The sequence below is a fragment of the Mizuhopecten yessoensis genome, unplaced genomic scaffold, assembly GCF_002113885.1.
Source record: "Mizuhopecten yessoensis strain PY_sf001 unplaced genomic scaffold, ASM211388v2 scaffold2275, whole genome shotgun sequence".
Taxonomy (NCBI): Eukaryota; Metazoa; Mollusca; class Bivalvia; order Pectinida; family Pectinidae; genus Mizuhopecten; species Mizuhopecten yessoensis.
Window position 1 is genome coordinate 336,091 of NW_018404465.1, and position 26,829 is coordinate 362,919.

At 35.2% G+C, this 26,829-nt stretch overlaps 1 protein-coding gene across 6 annotated transcripts in view; it reads left to right on the top strand.

The window, feature by feature from the left end:
• LOC110445408 (cytochrome P450 3A28-like) overlaps positions 1–14,778 on the top strand; it is a 127,064-nt gene extending 112,286 nt beyond the window's left edge. For all 6 annotated transcript variants that reach the window (XM_021490007.1, XM_021490005.1, XM_021490008.1 and 3 more), the window contains 9 exons: positions 914–1,033; positions 2,341–2,432; positions 5,203–5,354; positions 5,904–6,016; positions 6,939–7,196; positions 7,988–8,076; positions 8,400–8,537; positions 12,518–12,680; positions 13,180–14,778. In XM_021490007.1, coding sequence (XP_021345682.1) covers positions 914–1,033; positions 2,341–2,432; positions 5,203–5,354; positions 5,904–6,016; positions 6,939–7,196; positions 7,988–8,076; positions 8,400–8,537; positions 12,518–12,680; positions 13,180–13,284 — 1,230 coding nt within the window. In that variant the 3' untranslated portion in view covers positions 13,285–14,778. The remainder of the gene's footprint in view (positions 1–913; positions 1,034–2,340; positions 2,433–5,202; positions 5,355–5,903; positions 6,017–6,938; positions 7,197–7,987; positions 8,077–8,399; positions 8,538–12,517; positions 12,681–13,179) is intronic.
• Positions 14,779–26,829: the final 12,051 nt, after the last annotated feature.

Genomic DNA, 26,829 nt, shown 5'->3' on the forward strand with positions numbered 1-26,829 from the left:
TCTGTGTATATATGTAAACTAAGAAAAAAAGAAAAGGACCGGTTGACGCCTTTGCGGACGAATAAGCGATAAAAAAATAAGTAAATATAGCATTTACTTTATTTTGATAAACACTTGTAAAATATATCCCATCATCTAAATACTGTATTACCCTCGTGAAAGCTATATTTTCACCTAGCACTTTATCGCGAAATTTAAACACCGCAAACTAGTTCTAATAAGAATAACCGTGAAATATCAGCCACGCGAAATTAAACAAAACAAAACCAGCAGTATATTCGCTATTGTTGTATTTTGTATTTTAGTGTAGATCTAGTATATTTGTATCGTCATGGTTCATGACTTTATTTTGTACCTTAGTGTATTTTTTTTTTAACTTTGAGATATGGTGTTTCCGATATTAACGTCAATCGTACAATCCAATATTATTTGTATATATTTACATTTGCTCTGCATCCTTCCATTTTAATGCATTTCGAAGGCAAATTGTTGTTATGAGACTATAACAACATTTGCTATTGCAACGTCATCAATCTCTTTAGTGACGTCATCAATTTCATTGTTGTCAACACTTGATCTGTTGTTCAAAAACTATTCGAAACAACTAAATAAAGATCTACTCTATCGAAATGTAAATACAGATTATGAATATTTTAGCAAATGTTGTTATGGTCTTTAACACACATTGCTATTGACGGCAAACTTAATAAAGCTCTTGAACATCATATTGCTTAATAAACGACTTTTTACAGCGTTTAAACAGCTTTCGTGACAAAATAAAGTGCTAAGGGAGCGAAGGGGAAAAGGTTCATATTGTAAGACATGGTATAGGGCCGCTAGAATGTCAACTGTCTTTCCCTTTTTTCGATAATATGCTGACAATGGTTTAATGACAATCTGTTTCTTATTTAAGGTCTACAACCCGTTTACTTACTACCCTGACCATTTGAATCTCTTCACCACATCCGGGTCGTTATGGAAACAACAGCGATCCATCGTTGCCACAGCATTCAACAAGATCAACATGGAGAAGGTATGATGATTGAAACAGAAATAATGGTTATATTTCAATAAAAATAACAAAATATTTGTATGAGTGACGCACACTGACTAGATTAGATTATATAAATTACTATAAATTATATGTTGGCGACAACTGTTTCGATAATATTCAATGCTACTGGCAATCACTGGGGCGGAGGTATTGACCGACTACGTGATCCTTTAAAAAAGCCACCTACATCCTGCTGAATCCTGTCACAATCCTGTACATAGTTCAGTGGTGAAGTCAGATGGATTTTGTTTGGTCTCCGGCATCAACAAACCAAGTTCTTAAAGATGGCGCTTCCTTACCACGTGTACTTATTACTAAACTTCTTCTCATTTCTACAACCTCTTCACTTCCGTGTGTTCCTTGTCATATTTACCGTCCATTTGTTCACTTAGTTTCTACTGTGTGTCTGTCTGGCTTTGTTGTGTGTGTCGTTAAGTCTACCGCATGACCTTACTTTAATGAAGGACTGTTAATACTACTGTGTGACCCTGTATGACATTATTGTTGTTGTCTGATTAAGACTACTGTGTGACCCTGTATGACCTTATTGTTGTCGAATTAAGACTACTGTGTGACCCTGTATGACCTTATTGTTGTAGACGGATTAAGGCTACCGTGTGACCCTGTATGACCTTATTGTTGTTGTCGGGTTAAGGCTACCGTGTGACCCTGTATGACCTTATTGTTGTTGTCGGATAAAGACTACTGTGTGACCCTGTATGACCATATTGTATAAATGGACCGTTAAGACTATCGTATGACGCTGTATGACCTTATTGTTGTTGACGGATTAAGGCTACTGTGTGACCCTGTATGACCTTAGTGTTGTCTGATTAAGACTACTGTGTGACCCTGTATGACCATATTGTATTAATGGACCGTTAAGACTATCGTATGACGCTGTATGACCTTATTGTTGTTGTCTGATTAAGACTACTGTGTGACCCTGTATGACCTTATTGTTGTCTGATTAAGACTACTGTGTGACCCTGTATGACCTTAATGTTGTTGACGGATTAAGGCTACCGTGTGACCCTGTATGACCTTATTGTTGTTGTCGGGTTAAGACTACTGTATGACCCTGTATGACCTTATTGTTGTTGACGGATTAAGGCTACCGTGTGACCCTGTATGACCTTATTGTTGTTGACGGATAAAGACTACTGTGTGACCCTGTATGACCATATTGTATTAATGGACCGTTAAGACTATTGTATGACGCTGTATGACCGTTACATCTACCGTACAGCCTCATTTTTATATATTCTATCTAACGTGTATTGCAGGCTGTTGAAAATGTCAAGGTCACGTCCGACATCTTCCTCGCCAAGCTTGCGAAGCTGGTCGAGTACCATCCAGAGGGCTTCAACATCGCCACGTGAGTACCCACTATCATAACAACCTAGTTGCATTGATCTACAGTAGCACAAAGGGACTTTAACGCGAACAAAGTATCCATTACACGTTTACTCAAAATAAAACCCTGATTTATACTTAATTGTTCTTTTAGAAGGATATCCTTTATCTTAAAGGACTATAAAGAGAACACAATATCGCAGACGCATTATTTCCCGAAATAAATGCTAATTGAAACTTGATTGTTCTTACGGAAAGATTTCCTTACTCTTTTTTTGAAGCACAAATATGTCTAATGTTTATCGGTTAAATAACTTTTGCTTGTTTTACAAATGAAGAATTAAATGACCCTGTTCAGTAAAGTAAACCTTTTGTGGCGGTGCAATTAAAACGTTCAATTCCTCGATGCACTGTGAGTTAAAATGAACAGTTAAAATGCACCCGCTTGTGAGAAGAAAACAATCTGTTGAACGGTAGTTATACTAGAAAATTAATTGTATCGACTTAATCCTCTCCTTTACATTGGTATCTTGTAATGTGCGTGTTAGTGTGAGTACCACAATTATTATCAATTCGTTTAAGCTTACCTTCTTGACATACATATTCATGCCTGCTCTTTTGGCTAAGCTCAAAATCAAAATGAAAATTCTTAAATCAACTTACTATAAAAAGAGAGTAAAACCTGCCACATTTGTTTAGAACAAAGTGAGTGTGTTATTCAGGTCCTCCTGTGTGTATTATATTCATGTATGTATTCTATACCTGTTTGTTTTCTATTCCTGTTTGTATTCTATTCATGTATGTATTCTATACATGTAGGTATTCTATTCCTGTATGTATTCTATTATTGTATGTATTCTATTCCTGTTTGTATTCTATACCTGTATGTATTCTATACCTGTATGTATTCTATACATGTAGGTATTCTATTCCTGTTTGTATTCTATTCCTTTTTGTATTCTATACATGTATGTATTCTATTCATGTATGTTTTCTATACCTGTATGTCTTATATTCCTGTATGTATTATATTTCTGTTTGTATGCTATACCTGTATGTATTCTATTCCTGTATGGATTCTATTCATGTTGGTATGCTATTAATGTTTGTTTTCTATACCTGTATGTATTCTATACATGTAGGTATTCTACTCCTGCATGTATTCTATTATTGTATGTATTCTATTCCTGTTTGTATTCTCTACCTGTATGTATTCTATACCTGTATGTATTATATTCCTGTATGTATTATATTCCTGTACGTATTATATTCCTGTATGTATTATATTTCTGATTGTATGCTATACCTGCATGTATTCTATTCCTGTATGTATTCTATTCATGTATGTTTTCGATACCTGTAGGTATTAGATTCCTGTATGTATTATATTCCTGTATGTATTATATTCCTGGCTGATCTCTTCCACAGACTCTTGGACGGGTTCACATTGGACGCTTTCGCCTTGGCTGCATTCAATTATGAAGTCAACAGTATGGACTGTATGTATTCTATACCTGTTTGTTTTCTATTCCTGTTTGTATTCTATTCATGTATGTATTCTATACATGTAGGTATTCTACTCCTGCATGTATTCTATTATTGTATGTATTCTATTCCTGTTTGTATTCTATACCTCTATGTATTCTATACCTGTATGTATTCTATACATGTAGGTATTCTATTCCTGTATGTATTCTATCATTGTATGTATTCTATTCCCGTATGTATTCTATACCTGTATGTATTCTATCCCTGTATGTATTCTATTCCTGTTTGTATTCTATACCTCTATGTATTCTATACCTGTATGTATTCTATCCCTGTATGTATTATATTCCTGTATGTATTCTATACATGTAGGTATTCTATTCCTGTATGTATTCTATCATTGTATGTATTCTATTCCTGTATGTATTCTATACCTGTATGTATTATATTCCTGTATGTATTCTATTCCTGTTTGTATTCTGTTCCTGTTTGTATTCTATACATGTATGTATTCTATTCATGTATGTTTTCTATACCTGTATGTCTTATATTCCTGTATGTATTATATTTCTGTTTGTATGCTATACCTGTATGTATTCTATTCCTGTGTGTATTATATTCATGTATGTATCCTATACCTGTTTGTTTTCTATTCCTGTTTGTATTCTATTCATGTATGTATTCTATACATGTAGGTATTCTATTCCTGTATGTATTCTATTATTGTATGTATTCTATTCCTGTTTGTATTCTATACCTCTATGTATTCTATACCTGTATGTATTCTATACCTGCATGTATTCTAAACCTGTATGTATTATATTACTGTATGTTTTCTATTCCTGTATGTTTTCTATTACTGTATGTATTCTATTCATGTATGTTTTCGATACCTGTAGGTATTAGATTCCTGTATGTATTATATTCCTGTATGTATTATATTTCTGTTTGTATGCTATACCTGTATGTATTCTATTCCTGTGTGTATTATATTCATGTATGTATCCTATACCTGTTTGTTTTCTATTCCTGTTTGTATTCTATTCATATATGTATTCTATACATGTAGGTATTCTATTCCTGTATGTATTCTATCATTGTATGTATTCTATTCCCGTATGTATTCTATACCTGTATGTATTCTAACCCTGTATGTATTATATTCCTGTATGTTTTCTATTCCTGTATGTTTTCTATTACTGTATGTATTCTATTCATGTATGTTTTCTATACCTGTATGTCTTATATTCCTGTATGTATTATATTCCTGTATGTATTATATTCCTGGCTGATCTCTCCCACAGACTCTTGGACGGGTTCACATTGGACGCTTTCGCCTTGTCTGCATTCAATTATGAAGTCAACAGTATGGACGACCCGGACGCCATTCTGATGCAGTTTATGACGGAGACCTTGAACGCTGCGTCCACGGAGAACAAACTGGCTGGAATCTGTCGTAAGTGTACATCACCTTCTCACATCATATAGAGTGAATGAACCAGTTTAGAATAAAAATAATAAAATATTATTTCTTTTATAACAATTATCAAAAAGTAAGTGCGGCTTCTGTTAAACACTCTTGCTGTCCCGGATGTGAGCGTAGGGGGAAATGTGTGGGGAAACCGAAGTACCCGGTGAACATCCGCGTGGCACATACTTTTGCGCGTGTTATCAGGAAGTTGATCCCGGGAGACTTGGTGAAAGGCGATTTGTTTTCTACTCCCTAAACATATAATTAAACTATACACCAATCATTTTTTTAAATGTATTTTTTATAGAAAGAAAATCAAATGCTGATGGTAAGACTTAACACCGGAAATTGAAATTTATGAAACTTGAACATTTCTGTTGAAATATTTGAAGAGCGATTAAAATCATTTACAATTTCCACCCATCAATACTCACATTTTATAAGTATATTATAAAGTAACGGATCTCACCATCAATATGTGCAAACAGTATCAAATGTATATTTAACCACTCATATGCTTTTTACCTCCTGTAGGAGTTTATGAAAGTCTCACTCCAATCTTGAAGATCTTTGACTACAAACATAGGCGTGTACACATGAAACACGTGGAAAAGATGAGGCAAATGGTACAGTTGACAAGACAACAGGTAAGCCGCCCGGTTTTTATTTTGAACGCAAACTGATTGTCGTTAATTTGACCAGCTACGTTTTGACGTATGTGAACGGTAGTGCTGGAAACGGTTCTGGCTGTGTTCATATTACCTTTCGATACCTTTCGATGAATCCTCACTTTCATTGAATGCTGGTTCTATAGTATCTGTAATGTCTCTTTTATTTTATGTGGCCACGGTGGCCAATTGGTTCGGGCGTCTGACATTCTGCTACCACTAGCCCTCCACCACTGGGTCGCGTGTTCGAGAACTACGTGGGGCAGTCGCCAGGTACTGGCCGTAGGTCGGTGGTTTTTGTCTCCGGGAACTCCGGCTTACCTCCACCACCACAAATCTGGCACGTCCTTAAATGACCACAGCTGTTAATAGGACGTAAAACACAAACAAACCAAATCCTTCACTTATATAAGCGGATGCAATCATAGTTGATTGAGCAAGAGAACGGTTTCATGAATGCAGGCCCTAGTCTTATTCTCTTGGTACTTTAAATGGGTCTCCATGTGAATCTGTCTGTTGCTCACGTTTGTTTTTATCGATTTTGAGCTCACTTAGCAATTTTGTGGACACATCGGTACAGAAAAATGAATATAGGAGCAATTTGATTCATGGGCTGAGCAGTATTGATGCAACGTACTTATAACAAATAAATACAGAGTTTTGTTAGGGTTAAGACCTAAATCCTGGAGTTAGCGTTACCAGTTTTGAATATCAAAAGGCATTCTGAATGTATGTATTGTATAGATACTCGTGACTGTTCACCTGTGGGCAACCATATTGCAAACAACGTTAATCTGCGTTTCAATATGTTCACCTCGAAAAAATCGTTTGGACTGTTTCCCTTCCGGACAAAAATCCCAACAAAGAAAACGTGTTACAGGTCCCTGTGTATTTTTTCCAGAAAAATTATACAACTGAATCGACTGACAACCTCCTGGATCACATTATCACTCGCACGTTCAGTTCCCGTGATGAGGAGGGCAAAGTTGTACGTCGCGCGCTCGACGACGAGGAGATCATTGCACACTTGCACTCCCTGATCGGTGGCGGACTGGGGACTCTAAATGCCGCCCTCGAGTTCGTCGTGCATTGCCTCGCTATGAACCAGCCGGAACAACAGAGGGCGTATGACGAGATATTCGCACAATGTGGACTAAACGTTAGTATTGCCTTCATGAACTTACAAACAATATAAGCAATAATTGGTAGAAAAACGAAGAAATGAAATACCTATATATTTATTTATTTAATATATTTGTATGAAGTACACTTTGCTGAATGAACTATTTGGTTATTTAGACCATTCAATACAATAAGTCACTTTACTACTGTCGTTGAATTATTTCAAGACAATCTGATGAAACCAAATTTGATTTGTTTGTTTCGGTGAACATGCTCTTCGTAATCGTAGATAAAGAATTTTTTAATTTCCAATTTTATCACTTTTAGTTTTGATTTCCTGGAAAAAAGAGAATTCTAAAATGACGCATTGCTTGAAATAGACACAAATTACTTTATATTTTACCAATATCTTCAAAAGTATTTTAAAAATATCTCTGATGTTTCAAATATCTTAAATATCTTGAATAGCTTTCATATCTCGTTTGCCTAAAGGTTGATGTTCTGCCCGCTGCAGTTTATCGGACTGCAGCTTCTATATTTTTATGAAAGCAATTCTATAGCAAGTTGAATATCGTTCACGGAAAGATGCTAAATGTTCATGATAGTCAATGTTGAAAATCTCGACTCGGATACATGAGCATGATAAAAATGGATTTTGCATTTAGGAAAAGTCATCTTAAGTTTGTTACAAAATATTTTAAAAATAAATTAACACGCATAAAGGTCCGACTCTAATAGTAAAGCACAATATGTAGCCTAAATCGATGACGTCACATTATAAACTGTTACATAACTAACGCGTCACGTCTCACCTATCCACTGCTCCAGGAACATCCTACCGTAGCTGCCCTGAAAAACATGGAGTACCTGGAAATGGTCATGAATGAAGCACTTCGCCTGTATCCATGTGCACCAGGGTAAGAAGACTAGTGATTTAATCTAATAAAAACAACATGAAACTGATCCAGTTAAACATGTGTCAATATGTTTTTACATTAAAATGGAGGTTAAAGGAAGGACAAATTTGCTGAAATATGATATACTTTCCAGATAAACTTTAATATATGTTCTTTATTGTTCATTTATACTTAATTTGTAAGACAGGTAATAACGTCAATTCTACCGGAGAATGTTAGTAAGTTTTCAAAACTGTTGTAAAATCATTTAAAATGTAAATTTTCGACATTTTCGAATATACAATCATACCAAAAATGGTTATTAGTTTTATCCCGTGTTTTAGAACTGCCCGGATGTGTACACAGGATTGTACCATTAACGGTGTGGAATTCAAGGCCGGGATGATGATTCGAGTCATGGCCTTCACTCTGTATGAGGACGAAGAATACTTCCCACAGCCGAAAAAGTTTATGCCCGAAAGGTGAGCCCTGACGAATTGGTAGTTTAGGGATGGAATATGGTGACGCAATACATAATGGCCACATCGGTTTATAGCTATCTCCTAAGTGTTGGGCTCTCAGATTACGTTTTTAATTTTGTTTAACCACGTATTAACAGCTTAGGTAAGACTAGTGATGTTTACTTATGTATAGAGTAAATGAACTATCTAACTAAAAACAGCATTCACCTTATTTAATTAAAAATGTATCAGTCAAAATGTTTTTACATGAAAATGGACGCTTAAGCAATGACAAGGTTGCTGAAATATGAAATGTTTTTTTCCAAAATAAACTTTGTGCTTAAACGTTGAGCCCTGCCGAATGTGTAGTTAATGTTGAAATATGGTGACCTCCTACATATTGGGCTCGTTGGGTGAATGCTATCCCCGAAGTGTTAAAATGTCAGGTTATCTTTAAAAGGTTATAATTAACACCACTTGGTGTAAACCCGAAGTGTTAACCTGTCAGGTTATCTGTATAGGTATCCCATTAACACCACTTGGTGTATACCGGAAGTGTTAACCTGTCAGGTTATCTGTATATGTATCCCATTAACACCACTTGGTGTATACCGGAAGTGTTAACCTGTCAGGTTATCTGTATAGGTATCCCATTAACACCACTTGGTGTAAACCCGAAGTGTTAACCTGTCAGGTTATCTGTATAGGTATCCCATTAACACCACTTGGTGTATACCGGAAGTGTTAACCTGTCAGGTTATCTGTATAGGTATCCCATTAACACCACTTGGTGTATACCGGAAGTGTTAACCTGTCAGGTTATCTGTATAGGTATCCCATTAACACCACTTGGTGTATACCGGAAGTGTTAACCTGTCAGGTTATCTGTATAGGTATCCCATTAACACCACTTGGTGTATACCGGAAGTGTTAACCTGTCAGGTTATCTGTATAGGTATCCCATTAACACCACTTGGTGTATACCGGAAGTGTTAACCTGTCAGGTTATCTGTATAGGTATCCCATTAACACCACTTGGTGTATACCGGAAGTGTTAACCTGTCAGGTTATCTGTATAGGTATCCCATTAACACCACTTGGTGTATACCGGAAGTGTTAACCTGTCAGGTTATCTGTATAGGTATCCCATTAACACCACTTGGTGTATACCGGAAGTGTTAACCTATCAGGTTATCTGTATAAGTATCCCATTAACACCACTTGGTGTATACCGGAAGCGTTAACCTGTCAGGTTATCTGAATAGGTATCCTATTAACACCACTTGGTGTATACCGGAAGTGTTAACCTGCCAGGTTATCTGTATAGTTATCTCATTAATACCACTTGGTGTATACCGGAAGTGTTAACCTGTCAGGTGATCTGTATATGTATCTCATTAACACCACTTGGTGTATACCCGAAGTGTTAACCTGTCAGGTTATCTGCATAGGTATCCCATTAACACCACTTGGTGTATACCGGAAGTGTTAACCTGTCAGGTTATCTGTATAGGTATCCCATTAACAACACTTGGTGTATACCGGAAGATCATGTTCTGCTCAAGTCAATGGAATGATATTTAAGATAGCAGTTCGTGAATCTTGTAGTATCACATCGATGAATTCAGTTCAAAGTATTAAAACGTTGGCATATAGTCCACATTTTGCGCTTGACGACAGTTTCAGATTAATGTTAGCTATAAAATGTTTCTCACACCTGTAGAAAGCTGTATCAATCCTCATTGGCAAATATTAAAAACATAACGGAAAATTTGGTACCGGATAGTTTATCCTGATAATGCTTATAATCCCAACAATGGTGACATTGTGAAGTTAGCTAGAATTCCTCTAAATGAATTAAATTCATAGATTTAGGGGACATGTCGCACCTGCCCTTCTATTTTAACAGTAGTTTAGGCTGATGAGTCCGAGAAGGACGAGACAGCTGTATGATGAAGTGAAATTCGTTTTCGGCATACTGTGACTATTACCATCAAATGTTAAAAGTGCAATAACCCGTGTGTTACGTTCAGATCTGAAACCTATAACTATATGTTACGATGTTTTAATTGAATACGTAAACAATCCAAACTCAAATCTTACATATCCTGAAATAATATTGCAAACTGACCACAGAAAATCAAATAATATTTGTGATATGTCGGTAAAAACAATGTAGACGATTGGTATGAATTGTACTCAAGTTTTACATATTAATAGTTAATTTGTATTATTATTAAATACCGTGTAGAAATATCAACCAACCATTTACGGTATAGATGATAAGGGTTTTTTCCGTTTGCCATGGACACCGTTATTTACTTAGCACGAATTATTGACAACCTTTTATACGGTATACGGTAAAACGTTTGTTTTTTTCTGCTCAGATATATTTGTATGTATCATTAGTAAATACATTGTCACATATATAGTATAAAGTCATATGTTAATGCTTTCACATCCCTTGTATTTTGTTGCTAAAAAAGATCCACATTTCAACAGCCCCATTTACAAAAAAAAGACCTTCGGAGTGGTATTGTCGTGATAATCAGTCCTCGCAAACATGTCATTGGCGCGTTACCATGAAAATTCAGCATCGCCCAAAGTAAATAGCTCTACAATTACTTTATATTTTCGTCAATGCATTAATCGAGTTCAAGTCTTTGGTTGAGAAATAATGTTACAGATATCAGTACAAATGTATGGTCCTAGGTTATATAAAGATTGGCAACAACGTAACAAGCGAGGTATAGTTAAACTATAAAGCTTCCCAGCCTGTATCCGTATACTGATAGTCTGGTCCCGGTTGACTTGTCTTGATCAGGGGGTTGCTTGAGTTCTCTCGCAAACAGACAAACGAAGGAACTTCCTCATTATCTTCATTTAGCATTACAATCGAGAAAAGTACATAGCTTTTGTGAGGGGAAGTGCTGTAATTTTGTATATATATATTACACGTCTTGCTCATCAAAGGCTTGTCAGAAGTGATAACAAATGGTATCATCAGTAACTAGCTCTACTTACCTGTTATGCATGCAACATTAACTTCATCCAATAATGCAGACGGGTAGAGTTTCCTAGTTTCCCTTTAACATGTTAGCACATGCACTATGCGATTATTGTGCCAAGTACAAAAAGTTGTATTGCTATATTTATAGTTCATTTTTGATTGGCTAAAGTGCATTTACGTTCACGTGTTTGTCTGAAAATAATGTGAGTTGTCTGGAGTAATGATACCCTTTTTGTCATGCATATAGCCTTATAGAGAAAATAAATTCCCCCTGTGGAACAGATGATTTGTTTTTTATGCACATACCCTTATTTAGCTTACAAATCTGGTCTGTAGTAAAAATAAACTCTTTCCAGTGCACATAACATTTATTTTTCTTATATATCTGGTGTGCAATAAAGAAACCATAGTGCCTAACCTTGCAATATCTCACGTTTGTTTTTGAAGTTGAGACTTCGCCCAGGTAGGGAGGGCAATGGATTCTGTCCCCAGGCCGGTACATACCAAAGTCCTTAAAAATGGTAGTTGTTATTCCCTGCTTAACGTTCAGCAATGGGGGGAATGGCATCATCTGGTTCACCCGTTGTCAGTGTAATGTGACCGGGCGGAATGCTGTGCTGGGTGCCTACGGCATTGTATACGATCACTGGCACTTCACCACTGGGTAGCGGGTTCGTGGGGCATTCGCCAGGGACTTGCTGCAGGTCGGTGAATATTCACCGGGTACGGTTTTCCTTCGCCACCAAAACCTGGCTAGTCCTTAAATGACCAGAGCTGTTAACAGGACGTAAAGTACAACAGAACCAAACCAAACCCAGCCACCCCCCAAACACCTTTTCATTTGTTCATTATTGTCGCTTTATCCTCAGGTTCTATGTGGGTGTTTTTGTATCGATATTGAATCTGACTTTTTTCTGGTATATCTGTTTACATTTTAGTATACCACTGTACATGTCGTCAGTGTCTAGTATAACTATGTTGTACTCCGTAGGTTCAACACAGCCGCCAAGAAAGAAAGACATCCGTACACCTTTATCCCGTTTGGTCAGGGACCACGGATCTGTGTGGGCATGAAGTTCGGCATTTACCTGATCAAAATAGCTCTAGTTAAAATACTACAGAAATACGTCATCGTCCCATCCAGTAAAACACAGGTAAAGAATGAAGTTTCGTTTTTTCGTGTAAAAACCAAAGCAATACACGACCAAATCTCGTTGTTTAAAAAAATGAAAAAGAGTCAATTAAGATTTCCACGATGGCAATAACGAAAAGAAATTGTTATTACTATATTCATTATCAATTATTCGTGAAATTGTTGTTATTTAAGATATCGATCATCTTCAAATTTTGTTAAAATCAAGCAATATGATCGCAATAACCACACGGATAATATAATATAATATAATCTGTCCGTCCTATCGTATTCCTTGACTTATTCTCCGTATTTTTTTTTTAATGGTCGCTATGTGATTCCTTACTTTGTTCATATGTTATGCTTTGTTATATCGATTTTGAGTTCGAACCATTGTTCTGTAAACACCTAGGTGTTACCTTGTTTTTAATTTATCTTTCATATCTCATATTTAATTATTTTCCCCCGTAATTTCAGTAATACACCATTCCTATTTCTAACGAGTTTGTTTTGTTTTCCAGGACCCCCTGCCCACTGTTCTGAGGCCAATGTTGGCTCCACGTCATGGTGTGTTTATTAAACTTGTGCCGCGTCGGACCGGACCGCCTGTTATATCACAGGGTTAAGTCAGACCGTAAATGACGTCGGCTTATGCTACTGACGTCCTTGACGTTCTGCACCCTTGTGACAGGCCCAGTCACGCGCGCTCCGAGAGCGGACCGACAGAGGATGGATTGTCCGTCCGGCGTATGTAGGGTACATATTATAGGCATAATCTGCTTATGAATATGTCATATAGCCAAGTAGTAAAGGCAGAATAATACAGGGATATATTCTATCAATATTAATGTTTAATGCTATTGAGCATTGTTATCATTTATTCCAAAGTAATTATCAGCTATATTGTATTATGTAACTACCGAAACGATTTTAGTGATAAAGGAGGTGGTTTATGCTGGGAGAAGGCTATATGGCACGCGTTGCTAAAGCAATACAAATGCAACGAACACCGTTTGAAAATACTCGCCTGCAATAAATAAGGAAGGCGGACGCCATTTTGGAATCTGCCCGCCATTTTGGAATCACAATTGTGTTATAAAATGGTGTGCATGAATAACAAACATAATCCAAGCACATACCAACTCTATGTTACTGTTGTATGCAACGAAGAGAGACTCAGTGATTTGTTATATTATTCCAAATTCGTGTCGAATGAAAAGATACAAAGTGGCACGGATCATAACGAGAGACTTGGTGAGTACCGTTTATTGTAGTAGTGGTCAGTTGAACTGACCACTGCGGCGCTTAGACGCCGTATTGTCGAGTACCACGCGTGCTGGATACGTTAAAATCGATTTGATGTTTATTTGCTTATTATTATTGTCAAAACAATCAGCATTTCTTTTGTCTGATCTACCGAATTTCTTTACAAACCATATCCCTGTATACGTACGTTGTGTCATTGTGACGTCATGTGTTTCCTGGTACGTTTGTTACAAGACAGGTCTATGTAAACCAACTTTACGTTCATAGACAACAAAACGATATTTGCATGTCGAGATATTCTTTGTAAAATACCTTGACTGTCAAATAGCAGTCCTACCTGAAACACTGTACTGTTGAGTTTACTACAAGTCGTACGGAAATGATTTATTTTACAAAAGTACGTAACCATTATATGATATATAAATATATGTATACATCTTAAAATATTTGAACATTCATAACCATTTTTGATAATACTGTAAATGTGAATTATCAAGAAAGTATGTGTTAATTTCAGCGCTGTGGATATTTTTCATCAAATTCTCATTAATCAGAGTTAGCAATCGGGCACGGAAATAAACTGATAACTAGTATGCTGCAGGATTTTAAAATGCGGATACAAGCAAGTTGCAAATAGTTGAAGAATTCATATCGCAAACAATTTGAAACTAGTTAGGAATACCGAATTGTGACAAATATCCACTTCGCGAATTGCTGGAAGAGTTAAAACGAGAATTTTTTTACAAGCGCAAATATAATGTTTTATGGTAGATGAAGAATACCGAATTGTGTATTCCGTCTTTTTGTATTGCAGAGTTATTGATTGATTGTTACGTCATTTGTTTGTGAGAGTAACGTCATCAATTTTTGAGAAAACGACGTAATTTTCTCACACAAACCAATGACGTAACAATCAATACCTGCTCACAAGAGAAGATAACTCTGAAACACGGAATAGTGATTGTTTGTTTAACCCTTTCACTTCTATTTTGCTTTAGTAATTTTTACCATTCATTGGTATGGATGAGTCCATTTTGATCTACAGTGATGAAAGGGTTAAAGTGTTGACTAGACGATACATTTGCGAGGGTTATGTTTTTATAACATGCAATGAAATATTGATCAAACAAAAACCTGTCAAATGGAACCATAATATAGGTTTCCAGTTATGAACATAGTACTTTTACCCTTTCTCTGATAAATCACTTGGTGTTTTAACTCACATTACCCCTGAAAGTTCATAATGAACTATTCCAATCTTTGAGTTGGAAGAGTTTAAATGAGTTTTCAGGGGTGAATTAGTTAAAATCTTCCCACTGACGACGAAACCCTATACACAGGGATTGTGGTTTTAAATTCATACTATAGAGGAACCCTTATAGCATACAAGAGTATGTCTCTACACTTATAAAACATGGTTTTATATTAATAAAATACTACAGCGAAACAAGCTGGTATAAAATGTCAGTCTTCTCAAAGATGCTTTCGTGATGGGAAGGATCGGTGAAAGGGTTGAGGTGACACATTGGCAATTTCATTTGAAAACTTGCTTGTAACTTGTTTGTATCGTCAGATAATATAATGTATATTTTACTTGTTTATGATATGAACTACCGAATTTCAAAGTAATGTGATTGACGGGCACCTGTTCCTTACTCTGTGTATTGGTTAAGTAATTGATTGATGGAATCTCCTAAGACCAGTCAACCATTCAGGTCATAAAAGAATATCTACCGAACTGTGGCACTTCTACTTGTATCTTATCAAGTTCGAATGGTATTCATACATAATGTAAATGTCATGGTCCTCCTGGTGACGTCATCAGTATCATGACGTCGTAATTCTAGTGTGAGATACCACTGCCTCGTCATGGAATATGTATGTTTTGTTAAGATAACAAGCATGTACGATACATACGCTCATTTGAACTAAATGCTGAATCGTGTTAAGCAACTTTGACTTTCTATGATATTACAATACTCCAAAACATGGGAAATATAAACGTGCATTATGGATTTCCCGTAAAAAGCTGAATCATTTATATAGGTTTTCAAGTCCACGTGAACAGTTCATCGCTGAATTAACTGATATAGCATCAATATGTGTTGATGAAGTCACACAGTGATAGGACTATGAAGCTTTTGTATTTAGCGAAATTTTCCCCCAATGCATTGCAAGAATAATGGACAACCAGAGTAATAGTTACTGAATAAACAGGACTAAACCTAAATAAAAAGCCACAAATCTATGATATTACAATACTCCAAAACATGGGAAATATAAACGTGCATTATGGATTTCCCGTAAAAAGCTGAATCATTTATATAGGTTTTCAAGTCCACGTGAACAGTTCATCGCTGAATTAACTGATATAGCATCAATATGTGTTGATGAAGTCACACAGTGATAGGACTATGAAGCTTTTGTATTTAGCGAAATATTCCCCCAATGCATTGCAAGAATAATGGACAACCAGAGTAATAGTTACTGAATAAACAGGACTAAACCTAAATAAAAAGCCACAAATCAGCAAGCGTTTTTACATTCCCCGCAATATCAAACTATTGTGACACTTTTGTTGACTGAAGGACTTTCGAAATATAACAGTATCGACATTGTTAACAGTATTATAAACTAGAAGATAAGTATAACAAATGTAATGAAAGACAAAACAGTATATCATAAAGTGTTACAAAGAAGGAATTGTCTGGCAGTTATCATAAGTGTGTTAGGGAGGTATCCAAGTTTGAAGAGTGCAAGAATTGCTTTTTCTCTGAAGTAGCATGATATTTTCTAAAGTGATATTTAGATGAAGGGAACAGGTGCCCTTAAGGTGCGAGCCTTAGATGTATCGTTAATAGCCTTAACTATTTTCTATTATAGTATTGTACTCCAACTACCGAATAACAATGATTGTTTTATGTCTACTATTGTTGTTTTTTAACATTTAACTGTTTAATAATGTTTTATGATATAATAATTATCTATTGATAACATGCATAGAAATATGTCTGAACCATACAATCCGTCACCCTGTTTAAACCGGAATCCAGATATATTTCATGTTAACATTGGTATATCAATGGAACCGGTCTGGTCTACACAGGTGAAGTAAGTTTCGCTACAAAATGTTGTAATTGTGTTGTTCGGTTTTAACATATTTCACTGTGTACGTAGTTTTGTGTAATCATACGATATATGCTATTAACTATTCTATTAGTACTTGTATTGGTGTGGGATTTTGTGTTAACACTAGTGTAGTGTACGTAGTATTTACATATTTACCCAGATAGATGTTGCACATTTCATCCTTATTTCTCTATGTTTATTTCTATGTCTTTCGGCTTATATCTCGGTCTTTCTGTCTATCTACCAGTTCTTCTTACACTTTCCCTTGTCAGAAAAACTATCTTATTGTTTGTTTTCCAGTCCTAGTATCTTTTCATACTCTCTTCACTTCACAAAAAATATATAGGCTTGTGACTTTTTTTTTCACTCCAAGTTATTTCAGTAGACCTTATTGGTCTGAGACATGTCAGTTCAGTATATATTTAGATGCTTCGTGTAACTTAACCATTTCATGTTATATACAATTAAGGTCTTATTTCAAATTTATTATAGAGTACCTTTCACTTAACGTACTGATATATCAGTGGTAGGTTACGTTAAATATCTAGACTATTCTGAGTAAGATATATATATATTATAAATTTACTACTCGGTAATTCTTATTTTTATCACGTTTAACAATCAGCTTATCAAGTTGTGAAGCATTTTATACTTTTGTTTTCTTTCTTGTTTAATTTTCTACTAGTTTATAATATTTTTACCTTTAATATGAAAAACTGATGACACAGGACTTGTATATTTTACTAAATGCAGTCTGTAGATTTTTTTTCTCTTCCTTTTTTCTTACGACCGACTTTTTATGTTATTTGCCTGGACAAGTTTCCGCCATGGTGCATTAAAACAAAAGATAAATTTCCACTGTATGAGAATATATCATTTTATGCAATATTTCGCGAACAAACAACACCAACCCCCCAAACAAACGAAGAAAAAAACAAAAACAAAATAAAACATACCCATTTACGAAGTAAAAGCAAAAAAACTTTACCTCCAATTAGTATATTAGTCCTAACGAATCAATAATATCGACAAAAAATGCGTTTTTGAAATCCTTCAAGATTATTTTAGGTTTAGAAATATTGCATCAAATGTTATACGAAGCATTACAATCCGTTGGTTAAGGAGTTCATTTTGTTCCTTAACCTCCGCTCATCGGAAACGGAGGCGGTTATGTTATAAGAAACAGAAAGGGCAATATTTCGGTAGATTTTTACAATGAATGCCAATACTGCTTATCACTGTCCTAATTTTCTGTCTACTTTGTGCAATAATTTATATATTAACCTATTTAATACACATATATATTGCATGTTTCTTCACAATTTAACGAATGTTTATATAAATACTTCACTTTCCATCAAAATTCGTAAAACAAGTTTTCAAATGTCAACGTTATTTTCGTATTCCTTCTAAATTTACGAAAGCATATACACGTATTTACCAAATATGATTACTTTCCTGTACAATCCTGGTTCAGTAATTAGTTTGTACAGCCGTTATTACCTTATGGTGACTATTATATTAAAAATGGGTTCAATATTTAAAGTTCAACTTCGTTATTACGACCTACGAAAAAACGTCAAGCATCCCCTTTTCAATTTTTTCCAATATGTATTGGATATTTTATTATCATGAAGTGTTTTATATGAACATCATTTATATATGTTGTAGTTGTTTAGTTTTTAGCCATTTCGTTCGTATATACGTATTAGACCTTGCTGTTTAGGACATATCAGCTTTGTAGAAACATTCTACCGAATATTGGTATAACCAGATTTAGTGTGACCAACGGTGATCAGATTATCCCGAATGGATAGATGAGACAACAGAAACTATATCATTTAAAACATACAACTGCTACAGGCTGTTACAATAGTGTCACTGGAAGTCGTAAATGGGATGTAAATGTCCGGCACAACATATTATGAATATATATATATAGGATTCAATTGATAACTGTTTCCCTTTTTTTCTTTATATGATGAATCAAGCACAGACAAATTTTAGTTATAATTTTACTAGAAATAGAAATGGATGAACTGATTCATTTTTTATTTAGATTTTTCTGTTTAATAGTTAATAAGGTAAATAATCTTGACACAGTTAGGGTTGTTTAATCAGTATTGGTCACACACCATAAACATTCCTGTAAAGTATTCCCAGTAGCAATTTCTTAGATTGACATTCGAACATTCATGGACATAGACTAAGAGAAGTCATCAGAATAGTTTTTCATGTCTAGTTAGTTTAGAAATATTTAATCCATTGGGCTCATCTCAACCTGTTGACATGTAACGTTTATTTGTCAGGAAAGATAAATAAGAACGCATATAGACAATGACAAGATTGATATAAAATACTTTTCGATACATCTGACATGTATTTCATTGTTTAGTTTGTGACAGTTTTTGTTGAAAAGAAGATGATTAAAATCACATGTTAAAAATGTCCAAGCGTTTTTAGCGGGCGTCTAATTTGCAGCCTAATTGGAACGAAAACAAAAATAACAAAATAAATGTAGAAGTATACCAAAATGGATGTAATTTAAACTTTGTGTTATCAAAACATTTAAACGTTTCTTTATTGATGAGAATACGGTTGAATATTTCTAGACCACGACGACAGGACAGATGTGAGGTACAGAAGTCCTCGAATGACGTTTTCCCGTTTCTTTGTCGATCATAATAATTCGAGCCATTTATTTACGATATGAAGCTCTGTATATGTATATTGTTTTTCTTTATATCACAACCGTTAATTATAAACTGGACTTAATGTCACATTCACAGTCTTTGGACTGCCCCATTCCTGTTAGTCCTCCTAAGCAAACACCGTAGTTTAGTTACGCACGGTCATTCAGTCTACATTCATTTCAGTATCTGAAAGTGTTTTGAGTATTCCCAAGTTTTTTTATCTTTATATAATTATTTTGAATCCAATGATGTTAACACTATAATATGGATTTTTAATAAAATAAACTAGATTTGATGAATGCAAATCTTCCTTTGATATGACGTCTTTCTGGGTCTGCCCCATTCAGTAGACACTACGGTACCGACGGCGACACACCCAAATTAATGCCACACATTACGAATGCATTCAACAGATATTTTAATAACACGTATTGAGTTCCTTTTCCGACAAACTGTCTTGTCATAGTTTGACCCACGACCGGTGAGCCATTGAAATGTACTATATGGTAATATGGTTTATTCATACCCGTCTGAAGTTTTTATTTTCAAAATGCGAGAATGACGTAAAGCTTTCCATAGACAATAACAATCCCCTAGTGTAAGGTTGAGATGGCACTTGAAAATGATTTTAGGCCCCGAAAATACAATCTATAGTTCAATTTTCGCACGTATATGCTACATGGTTGTCTGTCTAAGGTCCTTCCGTCCCTTTTCTATGTAAGATTTGAACACACATTGTGATGTCTTATAGATAATAGTATGGTATGACTTCATAGTTATGTGGCACTTCTAACGTAAATTCAACCAACTCAGGCCTGTGTAAGGCCTCCTACTATTAACTTTTTGTCTGCCCTTTTTATCCAAACAACTTTTTCAAGCATGGGAGTCGGAATTCATAAAACAGCGAAAGCACACACAATACCATCAAAGGAAAAGCGTTTATCGGTCAAACATGTAAAACATGAATGGTAATTGCCAGAACCTTGAAAGCAGTTAAAATTATGGAGGTAATGTGTGACATCAACAGTAGGCCAGGTTATGAGCGATGCCAGTCAGACACAATAAGTGCTTGGCCGTGTAAGCGACCCATTTTCTCTACGCGTGTCTCGTTTATGATGTTTACACGGATAAAAACGCTTGGTTGTAAAAATATAAACGAGGACATAGATTGCCAGAAACAGAAAAAAGCAATAATTGTTCTTAAATTTTATCGATTGTTTTTTGTAGCTTTGCAATATATGCATATTACTACATTTATTAGATGAATACTTTTGGCAATGTACAATATACGGAGGTATAACTTATTTTGACAAACAGTTGTATATGTGATCGACATGACAACATATTACTGGCACTTTAATCCGGTTATAAAAATAATTACAACCGTTTGTCAGAATAACTTCCATATATAAAAAATGTGTCTACTAATTTTGGTAAACGCCTTAGATAATTGTTTTGAATATTTGCCTTTGTTTTTTACCGAACTTATGTCATGTTTTTAATTTCTTTTCTGATTGAATATATATGGGTTTTTTTTATTCATTTTTTAAAATATTCATGAATTGAATTTTTAATTAATCTACTTAACACAATATATTTACTTTACGAAATCAAAATTTGTTATCAATTTAAACAGAATCTTCTAATTGATTTTCAACGATTATAACTTATATATGATTGTTATTGAATTATTGTATTCACTGTTAAATGTTTTCTATCAATTTCACAATTCCAAAGCAATATAGCTCTTACATAAATGTTTGATAATTGAAAATTATTTTTATTTTTATCATAAATACAGATTAACACGAAGGAAAATATAGTTACATATTTCCTATTTTTATGGAGTTGTCAAGCAAACAATTTTGTTGAAATGTATTCAACTAATCTTTTCTCTTGATGGTAATGCAGTGATTGATGGAAAAAGTATATTTTTGTATTCAGACAATAATTTAAAGTAACTGACCAGTTCGGGAGGTGATTATAAAATCTAATATTTATGAAACTGTTTTCTTGAATGGCCAATCACTCATATTTCATGTTTGAATTGTTTAATGTTTTTAATACATGTAAATAAACGGTTCGAATTATTTGTTGTGTACATGTTGAACGTAAAAGTGACCACCACAATACCAATGTCCATTGTTCTGTTTGGTACTGTCCAGCTATGTATAATAAAAATTGTATTGAATTTATGTGCCTTTGACTGTTATGTTTACAACGCTCGATCATTTAGGCCATCCTCTTACAACTGCCAAACTATGTCAGGAAACGGACAAAGGAAACGTTTTTCCCACCATGAAGTTAACATTGATAAACTATTGTTAAAAAGAAAATCATATCTTCCGGAAATTTTATGATTTTTTTTTATAAAAACAAAGTTAAACAATAAACAGGACAATCAAAAACAGTGTTCTGAGTGTAAAACAAATTTATACGTATATACAACATTTGATATAGCTCCCTATCTAGCTAACATAAGCCATCCTAAAGCGCTTTACAGTACATAGATATACAATTAATACAATTATCATTAATCGATATAATTTTGAGGAATTCGCAGGAGCTGACTTATCAGGCGCTAACTTCTAGTCATATGCCACCTGGCTAATATCTCCCTATGCGTGTACCCCTGGGTGTGTGCTGGAGATGAAATTCTTTCTAAAAATGCTACAATGCCAGACGTGGAATTGAAACCCTAGACCATGTGACCATGTGACCCTGTGACCCTGTAACCCTGTGACCATGTGACCATGTGACTGTGATCCGGAGACCCTGTGACCCTGTGATCCTGTGTTCCTGTGACCCTGTGACCCTGTGACCCTGTGACCCAGTGATCCAGTTGCCCGGTGACCCTAGACCCTGTGACCCTGTGACCCTGTAACCCTGTGACTGTGATCCGGAGACCCTGTGACCCTGTGATCCTCTGACCCTGTGATCCAATGGCCCGGTGACCCTAGACCCTGTGATCTGGAGACCCTGTGACCTGTGATCCTGTGACCCTGTGACCCTGTGATCCAGTGGCCCGGCGACCCTAGACCCTGTGACCCTGTGATCCGGAGACGGTCGCTTAAAATAACTGAGCTACCTGTTACCAAGAACTGCTGTGGAATTATAAAGTGTTTGCCTACAGTGTGACTAGTATCATTTAAACATCACGAGTCTGTAGATAAATAAACTTAATGCCCCCTCCAATTTATTTCAATTATTTCTTAACTTAAAAAGGATTCGGATTAATAATTATTTAAATGTATCATGGGATGCAAGTTATCTAGGACTGAGGTATTTACAGGCCAACGGTGATATATTTGTTATATGAAATTTTATAGATATGAATCAGTTATCTTTGAGACAGATCCAACTTTACAGTTATTATATTCATTCGTCTGTTTCGTTGTTAATCGATCCAAACCCCGTGTGATTAGATTTCTGGATTAGGAGTCAATTTATATCATACCTCTAAAATGATGTTCCTCTTACTGGCAGCCCCTGAAGTTATTGTGCTTTCTTAACATCTAATAAAATATTGCTTTTTGTTATATCAAAGAGACGTGATTAAAACACAGATGTTTGAGAACAATTGTAACAAAGGAGCAAATGCGATTTCACGTTACGATCCATCATTTACATATCTGTTTTATAAATGTTAAAAGTAATGACATATTACAAGAGTTTTGAAGGAACCAAACATGGAAGTTTGCTAAAATACCACAAATCTTTCTACTCGGGGTAAGATATTTTTGTCTGCGCCACACAGGAGTAATCGGTTGTATGCTCCTACACTTTCCACAAGCGAAAACAAGTTGTCTTGGTGACCCAGATGTTGATGACGTAATGGTGAAGCAAGATGTAAAGTGTCACACAAACAGGTTCTGAAAAAGGGTTACGATAGTATTACAATTGGTTAAAACGTGTTTTGTAAGTACACGCAAAAAAAAGTTAAAAGATAAAGCATACAATAAATTGAAAATAAAAATATAAATATGATTTCGAATAGGTTGTCGGTTAGGAACGATCATGTGAAACAGTGGACAGAGCAGTCGCTTTGTGATCGGGGTTCGATTCCCCAGTCAGACAACGTATGGTGCCATCTGCCCTACCACGTCAGTTGTCTCCAGTTATTCCGGGTTCCCCCTGCATGTACATTAAGACTACTAGTGCGGTAACATCCAGACTAACAAGAATAATTATGACAAATGATATAACTTGTTTCCTAACTGTTGTATTTAAATAAAGTTGATTTATTTAAAGAAATGATAAATCTTCCAGGTACGATCAACAGAACAAGTATTAACGGCGTCTTCCCTGTCTCAAATAACAGAACAGATACTTCAATATCACAGATCTGTCGCCTTAGGAAATACAAATTGTACGAAAATATCAGGTCAAGTTGTCCCCCAGAACATTCGAAGCGTTTCCGTACACAGTATTGTAAGCATGCAATCACGGGGAGGATTCGAGGACACATGAAAATTTAATACTGTAATAAGTTACATCTCTGTTGTTGTTGAAAGGTGTCAAATATTCAGTAGCGATGGGCGTTATATTCTACTCTCAGGGATACACAGAACACACATTTACTGGGAACCAGAACAGAGCAACTGGTTTTACATTCTTTTTTTGCTGGGCAAACTGTAGCAACCCAGCAAACTGACTTATTATAACTTGTTATCATTATTGATAAGCTGTTTATAACATTCATAGAACAAAATCATAACATCCATTATGACGTCATAGAGAACAATACGATGACATCATCATTTGTTAAATTTAAAATCATGAAAAAATATAGAGAACCGAGGAAACACCCAATCAAAAGGACAATAGTGCAACATATATTACAGCAGANCCCCCCCCCCCCCCCCCCCCCCCGACAAGCCGGAGACTGAATTTTCAAAATATGTCATTTTTGAAAATATGTTCGCGATGCCAAATACTTATGTCTCTGAAAGGTTATTGTATTCACATTGTTAAAAAATAATCTTAAAGAAAGTACAAGCTTACAAAGGTACAAAAGATCGATTTTTAAGTTTTTAAATTTTCAATACCTTTCTGAAGGTAATTTCAACTCGTATTTATGTATTGTTTGCGAAACACAATAAAGGCTACAGTGATATAAGCCTAGATGTCATACCGACCGATTGCCAGGGTCTTGTGTTCAGTTTATTTAAAATAATAAAGCCTAACTTTATACAAATAACTCCATGTTAAAATTGCAAGACACAAGATACATTCCAAACAAAACAACATTTGTAAAATATAGGATTTTTTTAAATCAATCCTATTTTACAATTTAGATTTATATCCTCGAAATGCTATTGTAATGAATTTTTTGGCAATGCGGGCCTCTGCATTCATCTGTTGTAATAAAGCCCGATCGAGAAAGCGTGTGTATGGGTGAAATGAGCGGCACACGGGGAAAATGAGATAACAATACAGGATGCGTTAATGGAACAGCTGTTTTATGAGACAATGGCATGAAAGGTTCAGAGGTCGGACTGATAAACAAGGCTGTGTCCTTGGTGGGCACACTCACATAAACCAATTCTACAGTTAACGGTTACAGGGTCTTCCATGGCTGATCTTCATAGAGGCATCAACTGTAACAATAATTCTCTTTGTTTTATGGTACAAGATATAAATGGAAAATCTTGTTCCTATATATTTATTCCTTCAAGTCTTTGGATTAAACAGACTCCTTATTAGGTCATAAATATCAAAATGAGTTAATTTGTACAAACACTTTCTAAATATCAAATTGAAGGTTTAAATGGCATGTCGTTAAGCTGAAGCAATGTTTTATAAATTAGTTTCTGTCGGTAGCATCCTCAGCAAAGATTTCCCTACTTAAGATGCATTTTGAAGCGCCCCTTCCTTTTGTTTAGTAGACAGTATTAGACTAAACCTTTGGCGACCTGCATACTTTTCTTGATTTGACGGCAGACATCATGAGGGTTGTCACATATGATTCAGAAGTCACTTGCTTTTCACGACCATCAGATGTTGCCTCGTGATGTGGTGTCTTTGCTGTCTCATCACTCCGTGTTGTTGTCGTGTATGTTTAATTCGTATATTTGTGTACAGACGGTGGGGTATATTCGTTCCTCTTTCGTCATGAAGGGTGCTACTTATTCTCAGGAGTATTGACTTGTAACCGTCTGCATGTATGTAATATAATAACTTCAAATACGAAGTACACGTGTGTTGATGAAGAAAGACACAAAAAAATGTTATCGTACTTTACGGCAATTACGGCGTTTTGGACTCATAAATCAAGACTCGTATGCTTTTATTTTACAAAAAGATGTCATCGATAATTTTTTCTTTGTTCATAAAAACTCGTTCTCCCTAGTTTGTATGAATAATTTCAATAAAAGTATCACACCAGAGGTAACCAGTACGGTGTTTGTTGCTAATTGGAAAACAAAACGTTCAATGGTAATTTGTTGATTAAACTTTATAGACCAAAGGCTTGACCTTTGTGAGCCTGTTTCATCGTAAAACTATTAAAAATAAATCGGGAGATATCACCTAGAACCTTAAAATAATATAATTACATGAATAGACATAAGGATAGAGTAGTGTTCTTCTAAAAGCATGAAGTGGACGCTACAGAGGTGCTATTCATTTCCTGAACATGCACAGGTTTATTCCTTTTAAGGAATAAAGCAATGAATATTTTATAATATTTAGTGATATCTTAATCTGGTGTTAAGTCCTGAAATAACATGTGAACAAATATATATAAACAAATTGATAATTCTAACATTAGAGAGAAGAAAATGGAATAAATATAAGGACTTGATTGGTAGATGTTTGTAAAAGACAGTATCCAAATAGTAAAGGAAGTACACGAAGAAAAGCTAACACAACTTTTAACAGCATTCAGAATTGGGCAAAATGTTCACTTTGAAAATGTCTTAATGTCAAAATATTGCATTTTACCTTGTTGTCTTAATTTAGTTATATTATTTGGGTTTTACATCTTATGAAAAGCTACGACTATGTGGCGACAGTGTCCACTGGCCATTTCAGTCTCACGAAGCTTAAAAAGGGCGCAACCCGGGAAAGTAAAATGGCACA